The sequence below is a fragment of the Trichophyton verrucosum genome (assembly GCF_000151505.1).
Source record: "Trichophyton verrucosum HKI 0517 chromosome Unknown contig01229_1.f1.exp, whole genome shotgun sequence".
Classification (NCBI taxonomy): Eukaryota; Fungi; Ascomycota; class Eurotiomycetes; order Onygenales; family Arthrodermataceae; genus Trichophyton; species Trichophyton verrucosum.
Genome location: NW_003315135.1, coordinates 58,354 through 68,833, shown reverse-complemented (window position 1 = coordinate 68,833; position 10,480 = coordinate 58,354). Strand labels below are relative to the sequence as shown.

General features: G+C 49.7%; 5 protein-coding genes across 5 annotated transcripts; 2 read left to right on the top strand and 3 right to left on the bottom strand.

The window, feature by feature from the left end:
- Positions 1–480: 480 nt before the first annotated feature.
- TRV_08009 (uncharacterized protein) lies at positions 481–774 on the top strand (the record flags this gene model as incomplete). Its single annotated transcript, XM_003017959.1, has 1 exon — positions 481–774. A coding segment is annotated over one exon (294 nt), but the record flags the coding sequence as incomplete, so codon positions are not given.
- Positions 775–1,136: 362 nt separating this feature from the next.
- Positions 1,137–4,056, bottom strand: TRV_08008 (uncharacterized protein; the record flags this gene model as incomplete). The annotated part of the gene is made up of 3 exons (XM_003017958.1): positions 1,137–3,050; positions 3,100–3,785; positions 3,930–4,056. The coding sequence occupies 3 exons, from the start codon at positions 4,054–4,056 to the stop codon at positions 1,137–1,139; spliced, it is 2,727 nt and encodes a 908-aa protein (XP_003018004.1).
- Positions 4,057–4,937: 881 nt separating this feature from the next.
- On the bottom strand, positions 4,938–5,930 carry TRV_08007 (uncharacterized protein; the record flags this gene model as incomplete). The annotated part of the gene is made up of 1 exon (XM_003017957.1): positions 4,938–5,930. One exon carries the CDS (start codon positions 5,928–5,930, stop codon positions 4,938–4,940), a length of 993 nt encoding a protein of 330 aa, XP_003018003.1.
- A 1,158-nt stretch (positions 5,931–7,088) lies between these two features.
- Positions 7,089–7,955, top strand: TRV_08006 (uncharacterized protein; the record flags this gene model as incomplete). The annotated part of the gene is made up of 1 exon (XM_003017956.1): positions 7,089–7,955. The coding sequence occupies one exon, from the start codon at positions 7,089–7,091 to the stop codon at positions 7,953–7,955; it is 867 nt and encodes a 288-aa protein (XP_003018002.1).
- Positions 7,956–9,464: 1,509 nt separating this feature from the next.
- Positions 9,465–10,433, bottom strand: TRV_08005 (uncharacterized protein; the record flags this gene model as incomplete). Its single annotated transcript, XM_003017955.1, has 1 exon — positions 9,465–10,433. The coding sequence occupies one exon, from the start codon at positions 10,431–10,433 to the stop codon at positions 9,465–9,467; it is 969 nt and encodes a 322-aa protein (XP_003018001.1).
- Positions 10,434–10,480: the final 47 nt, after the last annotated feature.

Genomic DNA, 10,480 nt, shown 5'->3' with positions numbered 1-10,480 from the left:
ATATATATATATATATGGGAGCAGAGCTACGGACTACAATATACGAGCAAAATGGAGTCCCCTGAGATGAAATGGGAGAACTTGGGTGGAATGAAAAGGACAACTATCAGTAGGTAGATTAAGAAGAAGCCTTGTCGCTGCTGGGCCCTGGCTTGACTTGCGGGTCGGACGAGGACGGACATGTAGGCGGTTGAAGCCACATTCGTCCACATCGCTGTCAGATTCATACGCATCATCCTGGCCAAACGCTGCCCTGCGAAGAGCCCGACGCTCTAGTGTACAGGTCTCTCTCAGCATCTCTCACTTAACAATCGCCGCCTCTACGGCATGCTGGCACCGTTCGGAGTAGTCTTTGTTCGTCCGGTCCGGTTGACATTTGGCACACATGTGAATAGCCCGGCCTCCCGGGGTTGAGAGTACACGAGCAGCTGCGAGAACTCGTCGCATTTGATCGTGCGTGTTCTATATTTCTCTGCAAAGTCGAATCCTTTTTTTGCGTGCAAGCGTGAAGAGTTCCCGGTTATAGATACCCGGTGGTATGGTGAGCGTTGGGTTCTCCCTTTTACCAGCAACTTCAGGAAGAGCATGGAGGGAGGTATCGGTGCTGCCTTTGTTCCCACGTTTGCCTACTCGACGATGAGTCTTGGGAAGAGGGAGGATCTCAGCAATATTGTCGGAATCGATATCGCTGTTGAACTAGGTCGACTCGCCTTCGTTAATGTTGAGCTCGGACTTGATCATCTCTTCCAATATCACGAGGCATGCCGAGGATGACGTCTTGGTTATATGGCAGGTATCAAATTTGATATGGAGCTCCAACAGCCATGTAAAATATGAGGTTGGCTGGCAAATAGATATGTTGAGGAAAAAGATGCACTGTCCTCAAGCCGCTTCCCTGCTATTTTATAGCTTTTAGTCGGTTCAATTATCTTCACGAACGTGGCAGGTAGGTCGAGTATTCTTGTTCCCAGAATCTTGGGCATATTCTATTCACCACCTTATAGGTGGTGGAATACAACCCGAGTAATAATATATATAAACATTTCAATGATAAATTATCAAAAGGGGAGTGCACAACAAGATTGCGACTATTCACTCATCACTTAACAGCAGCAAGGTATAAAATAGAGGTTTGTTCAGAAAAACGCTAATTCATCGTCATCATCATCATCATTATTCCATCCCAATCGTTCATATATCGACTTTTCAGGGGTTTCGTTAATGGTTCTGTTCGCGTCATCACCTGCCCGCTGGCGCAGGGGTGTCGAGACAGGGATGTTATGCTGCACACTACCTTGAGCAGGAGTACTTGGCTGCATAAAGTCAACTCGTCTAGGCACCGTCGATTCGCTAACAAACATCATCTGCTTCGGTCTAGGGGGAGTTTCACCCACTTCAGCCGATGTAGAATGTGCGGAGGTGTCAAGGCCAAATTTTATAGAACTAGATTTGTAAGAGCAAGGTTTCGATGTGCGGGCCAAAATAGGACTCAGCTCTGCCTCTATGCCGCTCTCCACGGGGTTAGAGGTAGCGCTTTGTTTCAACCCATTTGAAGAGGGTTTGGACGGTGTTTCGTGAACGAGGTCTTCCGTTCTTGAGAAGTTCAGAATAGGCTGGCTCTTAGGTAACATATCTGAGTTTGAAGGGCGGGTACTTGACGATGGCACTACCTGAGTATCAGGACCAGGTATCGGGCTTGCCATGACGGTTGGCCTTGACTGTTTCCATGCCTTGGGTAAGGACGGCAAGTCGGTAAATCCGCAGTCTTTATTGCGCGGCCTCTTTGGCGTCGCCATAACCTGTACTCCTTGAGCAAAAGGATTTCGGGTGGGATTCTTTTGCTTCCTAGGATGGGAGGCTGCCGATGACGCTGATCTCTTCTCCGCAGACTCGACGAAATCCCTCACTGCAAGCTCTCTGTTGGGTTTTCTGAGGGCATTGATAGCTGCATCCAGCTCACGTTTCTGGTCCACTAGAAGATTCATCCTCTTCAACTTCGACTCGTGCTGTTTGGCCACAGCCTCAAGATCCACCTCCCGGTTATTGGCTCGTTTCGATTTCTGAATGTCACCCCTCCCGCCTATAGAGGTGGAAAACGACAACTGGTCATTACTCTCACGTTTCACCTCTGCAGCAGCAGGAGCAGTGTTGTTCCGCGCCAGGCTCGGGACTTTTGCCCTAGCAGGTATCTTCTCATCAGTTCTGACGCGCTGTAGAGTCCTCTTCGACGGTTGCCCCTTGGCGGATTTCGATAATGGATTTGTTGAACGTTTTTGGTTGGAACGATTCGGCCTAGCAGGTGATGAGATGGCGGGGCCTCCTAGTTTGCGATTTATGACCTGGCATTTCTCAGGAAGGCGGGCAGAATAGAAAGGGATAATGACCTCAGTGCAGAAATCACGGAGCTTATCATTATTTGGCTTCCCCGGTCCAGTGGCCGCCTTGGCTGAATTTACAGAAATCGCGAAGTCATGGGAGCTCACTGTATGCCAAATGCACAATCTGTCCAGAAGTAATTCCAATGCCGTAGCCATATCGTGTGTCTTTTTGATGGCCTTTTTGGGCTTTTCCGTATTTCCGTCATCGAGTTCGGCCGGGCTGCCAACACTACCTTCTAGAAGCATTATCTCTAGGATCAAGAGGATTTGCAACTGGGTCTCTCTCATACGTATGTCTTCGATCAGCCTCTTCCTTTGGGTTTCCAATGCGGACTTCTCTACCAAGGAGTTGGTTTCATATGCAGATTTCCACCACTTGGAAATGAACTCCTCTTCGCCTGCATATAAACCGTCCTTGCCAATAGTTTTCTTCTTGCCCTTACGCTTCTTTGTAGGAGCAATCTTATCACCGTCAGACTGGGACCGGGTGATATCTGCTACTATTCTTGGCAAGGAATCCCTGTACTTCGCATCCATTTTTTTCATAGGGATAATGCAAGAACGATAGTAGTGATACAATACCGTTGGCCTCATGGATGATGCATCATCTGGATTCTGGAAAGCAGCTCGAGCACGCGTGAGAGGACCCTTTGCAAAGTAGGCCACGGATGTCTAATATGGTTTAGAATATACACAAAAAAACCAAAAATGAGGGTCTTACCTTTGATATATATAGGGCTTCAAGGTATTGCATCTTGAGTGTAGAAAGCATATCTTCGGCATTGTTACCAGTGTTGGTTTGCGGAAGAAATTGGCTGTCAGCGAAATATTCGGCAGGCAGACTGAAGCCAAGTTCAATGTTGTCTCCCTCTTTTGGAGATACTTCGGTTGCAACTGCCGGTGATTGTAAAGCGGCATTGGGGGACGTCTCGGTTTTGTCGACTTGGCTAGACACGGGGTCTTCATGCGGGGAGTCTCCAAAAGCGAAGGAGACAGCTTGAGCAGGTATTTCTTGGAACAAATCAATATCAGGAATGGTGGCAAATTCCAGGCTGTCCGTGAATGGGTCGGAAGGCGACTGAACAGGTCCAAACTCTTCCTGGACTCCGCTGGATTTGGATGCAACTGCCAAATCCCCTTCCTGAACCACGCCCCTTAGAGGACATATAGCATATACGTATCGCTTCACCCTTTCAACCACATAGTACTCTTTCGGTACTTCACCGTAATGGCGTTCTACCGTATCTGAAATTGCCGCGGCCAACACAGACGAGACATTCTCGCCGGAAAGACTCTGCTCAAGAGCGGGTATATTTGCCGTGAATAGGCTTCCTGGTCGTATGCGTCTTGGAGATGACAGACACGTATCCAGCCATGATAGCGGGATTCGAGAGCGCGGTATTAAGGCTATAGGGTAGAGGCTATGTGGTCTATCTGATAAGGAGGTACCGCAAGGCTAAGAGTTGCTGATATTAGCTGTTTGTTTTTGAAGGTAAGATAGGCATAATGAGGAACGCACATTGATGGTAAATTTAGCTAGTGCAGATTTACCAACAGCACCATCACTGTCATTATCTAACTTTAATCTTTTCGAAGGGGGAAAGGAATCATGGCTATCGTCCCACGAGCCCCTAGATGGCACCTTCGAGGTCGTTAGGAGGGGGAGACAGGTAGCCATCCAGCCATAACTCTTAACAATTTCAACACAATAAAAAGATAATAGTATGGAAGAGGTGCAGGGAATGCAGTGACAGCAAATGAACTAACAACTCAAGGATAAACAGTAGAAAAAACGTATATCTCACACTTTCAAGCTCATAGACGTGGTCGCTATCTTGATTGTTTCTATCAATTTAGAGCAAGCAAGAAGACGACGCGAAGTCACTTGCACGTGATGCTAAACCTTCTTTAAGGTTCTTCGCGCGCGTAGGGTTTCGAAGCTTGTTAGTAAGCAACCTTCTGGCGCTTTACATAATCTTAATGCCGGAAAGTCCCGGTGTGACCCGTTGCCTGGGGGTCCTTACCTGGAACCTGGTATTTTAGCACGATGACAGGACGATAGGGAGTCCACTGAGATACATCACCAAGGGCGAACTTAGGCCGGAAGTGCGATACTATCTAGATGGAAGAGTATATTGGCTGACATTGCATATAAAAGCTAAGAAGCCGAATTGATAGTTTGATTGGTTCTATCTACCAGGCCACCGAATGACTGGTTCAACTTTTTCACCGAAAACGCCCTCCGCCTGATATAATGTTAAATGTAGTATGTGTAAAAGCGTAACAAGGAAATTGGTATCATGTTGAATTATTCCGGAGATGCTGCAACAAAACCAGTTTGTAAATGCAATAAAGAAAAGTCGTGTAGATCCCATAAAACAGACGAAAGGGTCGTAAGTCTATTTTGTATATGCTTTGAGTTGTTGAAAACAAAGCAAACGATCATCACTATGATGAACTTGTTTTGTTACAACCGGAGGAGGAAGAGGAGGTGATTAATTGGATAGGAGGAGCGGAAGTAGAAGAGGGCGGAAGAGTAGAGGGGTAAGGTTAAGATATTTAGAAGTTGAGGGTCTTTGGCTTCTCCCAGGAGAAGCTCTGGTCGGTGAAGTGACCATTCTTGGCGGTTTGGAAGTAGATGGGCTTGGCGAGGTCGAGGTCCTTGACGATGACACCAGGACGGAGGTCAAAGTTCTTTCGGATGATGTCGACGAGCTCGTCGGAGGTCTTGCTGGAGGTGCCGTAGGTCTCGACAAAGATGGAGAGAGGCTCGGCAACACCGATGGCGTAGGAAAGCTGGACGAGGGCACGGCGGGCGAGCTTAGAGTGGACGATGGACTTGGCGATCCATCGGGCGACGTAGGCAGCAGAGCGGTCGACCTTGGAGTAGTCCTTTCCGGAGAAAGCACCGCCACCGTGAGCACCCCAACCACCGTAGGTGTCGACGATGATCTTACGGCCAGTGAGACCGGCGTCACCCTGGGGACCACCGATGATGAAGAGGCCAGATGGCTGGATGTGGTAGATGGTGCGGTCGTCGAGAAGGTTGGCAGGGATGACCTTCTTGATGATCTTCTCGAGGATCTCCTTTCGGAGGACCTCGGTAGTGATTTCCTCACTGTGCTGAGCACTGACGACGACAGTGTCGACGCGGACGGGCTTGACGGCACCGTTGTCATGAGCATACTCAATGGTGACCTGGGTCTTGGTGTCAGGGCGGAGCCATGGAAGGGAGCCGTCCTTGCGGGCATCCTTCATGGCACGGTTGAGCTTGTGGGCAAGCTGGATGGTCAATGGGAAGAGTTCAGGGGTCTCGTCGGTGGCATATCCGAACATGATACCCTGGTCACCAGCACCCAACTTCTCCAGGGCCTCATCGTAGTGAAGACCCTGAGCAATGTCGGGGGACTGCTGCTCGATGGCCACAAGGACGTTGCAGGTCTTGTAGTCAAAGCCCTTGGCAGAGTCATCGTATCCGATGTCCTTGATGGCATCACGGATGATCTTCTGGTAGTCAAGACGAGCCTTGGTGGTGATCTCACCGAAGACCATGATCATACCTATTGCGACGGTCAGCAGCCGGGAACACACAAAAGAAAGCCAAGCGCAATGCGAGACAAGCGTATACTACTTACCGGTCTTGGTGGCAGTCTCGCAGGCGACCTATGATTTTCGTGGGTGGTTAGTGACCGCAGAGACTTCCGACAACAGGGATCTGGAGGGGTGATGGCCACCTTGGAGAGGGGGTCCTCAGCGAGACAGGCATCGAGAACGGCATCAGAAACCTGATCACTGCGCTCAATTGTTAGCAGGCCAGCCAGAGCAGACTCCTGGAGACACGACAACCATTGCAACTTACGCGATCTTGTCTGGGTGACCCTCGCCGACGGACTCGGAGGTGAAGAGGAAGTTGCCCTGATTGGCACCGTTTGCTAAGCTGCCCATTGTGACGGTCTGGATATCTGTCTGTCTAGCGAAGAGGAGCAAAGAAACACAGGTAGAACAAGCAACAAAGACGAGACGATATCGCTGCCCAGGGGGGAGGGGAGGCGTTGCAGAGTGCTGTTGGGGGTGGAGGGGAGAGCCGGAAAAGAGACCTGAGTTGGAGGTTTGGTTTTGGGAAAAGGGGGCCAGGACGAGGCGGGAGCAGAAAGGCGGATGGGCTTAAGTAGTTTATGTAAGTCGGCGGGCGGTCTGGCGGGGCAGAAAAAAAAAAAGAGCGCCCCGGAAGGAAAAAAAACGAGGCTGCCGAAAGGGGAAGGCGGTGAGGGGCGGCAGAACAAGAAAGAAAAAAAAAAAGGCTCCGAGGGGCAGAGTTTTGGCAGAAAGCCCAAAGGGGAAAGGCGGTGGCCCTCCTAGTAGTAAACTGCGCTCTTCTTCCAAAGGTACTTCTTGTAAGTATATAAAACAGGTACTCCGTACAGCAACTACAGCAACTGCGGACGCAGAGAGCCGGTGATAACTAGCGGGTATTACTACAAGCATGACACGGATGGACTGAGGGCTGACCGAGTGCTGTTGGGCTTGTGAAGGCACAGCTGAAAAGGCGACAGGATACACCGAAAGGCTGACGGGTCCCCGAAGCCCGTTGCCTCGATCCCAGCCGCGAGGCGAGCGCCGCAGAACCACACACGAGTTGAAAGGAACGAAGAGGAAAGGAAACTAGCCGAACAACCCTAGCAAATAATATAAGCAATACGCGGGACCAGCATGTCGAAGTTCGGGGTCCTGGTCATGGGCCCGGCCGGCGCGGGCAAGACGACCTTCTGTACCTCGCTCATCCAACACCTCCAGAACACTCGGCGCAGCTGTTTTTATGTCAACCTCGACCCGGCCGCCGAGAGCTTCTCCTACGAGCCCGACCTGGACATCCGCGAGCTGATCACCCTCGAAGATGTGATGGAGGAGATGGGCCTGGGCCCCAATGGCGGCCTGATGTACTGTTTTGAGTTCTTGCTGCAGAATCTCGACTTTCTCAACGACGCCCTCGACCCGCTGAGCGAAGAGTACCTGATCATCTTCGATATGCCCGGCCAGATAGAACTCTATACTCATGTCCCGCTCCTGCCGTCGCTCGTCCAATATCTGTCCCGGTCTGGAGCCCTTAACATATCTCTCTGCGCCGCCTACCTGCTGGAAAGTTCTTTCGTCGTCGACCGGCCCAAGTTCTTTGCCGGCACGCTGAGTGCCATGTCCGCCATGATCATGTTAGAGATACCACACGTGAACATCCTCAGTAAGATGGACCAGATAAAGGGTGTCATTGGCAAAAAGGAGCTCAAGCAGTTCACTTCGGTGGATATCAATTTGATAGAGCCTGGCAACGAGGAGTCAACTGGTCGAGACCCGTCTTCCACTACGGAGGTCCTGACCGGTAGCTCATTCAACCGTTTGAATAAGGCTGTTGCCCAACTAATTGATGATTTTAGCATGGTCTCGTTCCTCAAGCTTGATGCGCAGGACGAGGATAGCATCTCTGCCGTTCTAAGCTATATTGACGATGCGATACAGTACCATGAAGCGCAAGAGCCAAGAGAGCCCGCAGCTGACCCCGAAGCCGAAGCGGACATGGAATGATCTGCTTGTTTTCAATTTATTGATACCATTCTCATCTTCGAGCCGGGTGGATGGTCTATTCCAACGCGGCAAAAAAAAAGAAAGGAAGGAAGAAAGAAAGAAGCTTAGCGTCGCGCTAGGCGGAGATGGTGCAATAATGGCCTGCGATGATGGTACAAGCGACCGTCAGCAACAATGCAGGACCAAATAACCGCAAGGTTAGCCATGGATATCCGCAGCTTTGAAAGGAAACGGATATAACCACGCGGTTGCCATGGAACCAGTTTGGGCACCATCCAATGAATCATGAACATTAAAAGTGTTTAAAAGAACTACTAGTTAATACAAAAAAATACCAAGAATAATAATATGAAAAGGAAGTATGCTGCCCCAAGTTCAACCAAGACGTGCCGACATGGATCGTAATTTTCACCTCCATGGCCTGCCTTGCGAACTCCTCCATTGATCCTGCGATCGCCACCCGCCTGTTGTCCGAGAACTCCTACCAGAAGGCGGCTCGTTTGCGATCAGCTGCCGGATGAACCCTTCCAGCAACCCAAGCACCCACGCAGCGTCATACCATACTTGCTCCCACCCGACGTTATACGCATACCATGCAACTCCTGCGATCGCGCCCCAAAACACCAACCGGAACACCAACATGACCCAAAACATTATAACCCTCCGTGCATAGTCCAGGATTTTAAGCGATATGATGAAAATAAGAAGAAGCGCGAGTATCGAGTAGAGGTCTGGAGGCGAGTTGAGCAGAGTATTTATCGGTCTGATGAGGTATGGCTCGATGTATGTGAGTTGGGCGGAATGCCAGTGATCCCGGGCTAGTTGTATGTATGTGAAGATGTTCTGTAGTATTGGCGGAGGGATGAGGCGCGATAGTTGGTTGAGCGCTGGGAGAATATAGTCTAAGTATGTCTGTCAGCTCTTCGTTGTCGGGTTATTATGTAGCGCTACGGATTGTTTTGGTAGCCATGACGCCAATCTTACCTCTCAGAGGCGAGTCTCCTTCAAAAGCAGCCATGGTCAAGTAGAAGTCGAACAGCCTGGTTCCTGTCTTATGTCCTCTCTTGCGCGATATAGGGAAAAAATATTCCGTGGTATGATTCTCCAACTGCGTGATACTAGGCAAGCTCTGTTGTACTTTGCTTGCCTTTGCTTCTCCAGCGTTGAACTTCAATTATTTACTTTGCTGGCCAGATCTAGTGTCAGGTGATTTTAAAGCGACCTGCTTAGTAAGTGCGCATAATTTACTTCTAGACGTTCAATATAATAAGTAAATAAATTGCAAGTAAAGGTAATGTTAATACAGAATTGAATAGTAAGAGACAACAAAGGGAAAAAAAGCCAAGAGAGGGAAAGATTAGAAAGGTGAAATGGGGAAAAGGGAAAAGGAGGATAGTCAGACAAATGTGAAGGGAAGCCGCTCCGGATAGCAGGACAGGCGATCAATGTCTAAAATGCCACAGAGATCGCGTGAATGATTTTCGCTGAGCGAGAAAGGCCTCAGAGGCTTTAACGCCTACCTTCGGCTTCCTTTTCCTCATCTTCGGTAAGTCCAGGCCATTCATTGATCACCTCCAAGTCCACAAAGAGCGTCCCAATCTCTTCCTTTCCGTCAAAGATTTTCAGGTTGCCATTCTTAGCAACAGTAGTAGGGAACTCGCCACCACCTTCGTGCACGCTCTTTCTGTATTCCAGCTCCTGCGTGCATCCTTTGCCTTTAGTTCCAAATTGCATGAAGGCCGGTCTGCACAGCTCGTCATAAGCACCGTCGTCCTTGATCAGGTCCCTGCCACGGTCTGTCAAAGTCAGCCTGGTCCTGAGACCAAGCGCATCCTTGACATCATGTTTCAGAAGGGGTCTAGCGAAACCGCTATCACCGTATTTGAATGTTGTATCGCCCAGTACCTCGTAGGCTTCACCTTCGCCTTTGTCGATCACAGCCGCTCTCATCTTGTCACAGAAAGGGTCGGTTTTTGCGCGGAATGGTCCTGCCTCCTGAAAGACGCTGGGGATGTGCTTAGCATCCTTATAATTGGTACAAGAAGCCTCGTCGCCATAAGATTTGCCGCGGGCTGCCAAGTTTTTGCCATTTGGCTGGGTGAGGTAGATGCAGTCCTTGATCACCTGAGTCTCGACGGCATCGACATCAGGGAAGGAAGGGTAGCTCTTCTTCATACACTCGGCGTATTCAGGTCCTCCATTTTCGGCCATGATTCTGTTCAAGTCGGGAACGCGAAGAGGGGATCCATTAGAATCGTCATGTCGTTTGGTATGGACAACATCAGCAATGCAGGAGGCAGTGGCTTCCGCAATAGCCCCCGTTATTTTGCCAGCAAAGCCCCTTCTAGCCAGACAGGAAAGGACACGCTCTGGACCATCCTTGATTTGAATTGGTGAGGCGTAGACCGACGGGGCGAGGAAAGAAACAAGAAAGGCGGCAGTGGCAGGAGCCATGATAGCAGAGGTAAATTGAACCATCTTGTCAGTTGGGATATTTAAAAATGTTTGGTTTTGGGGGATTGTAG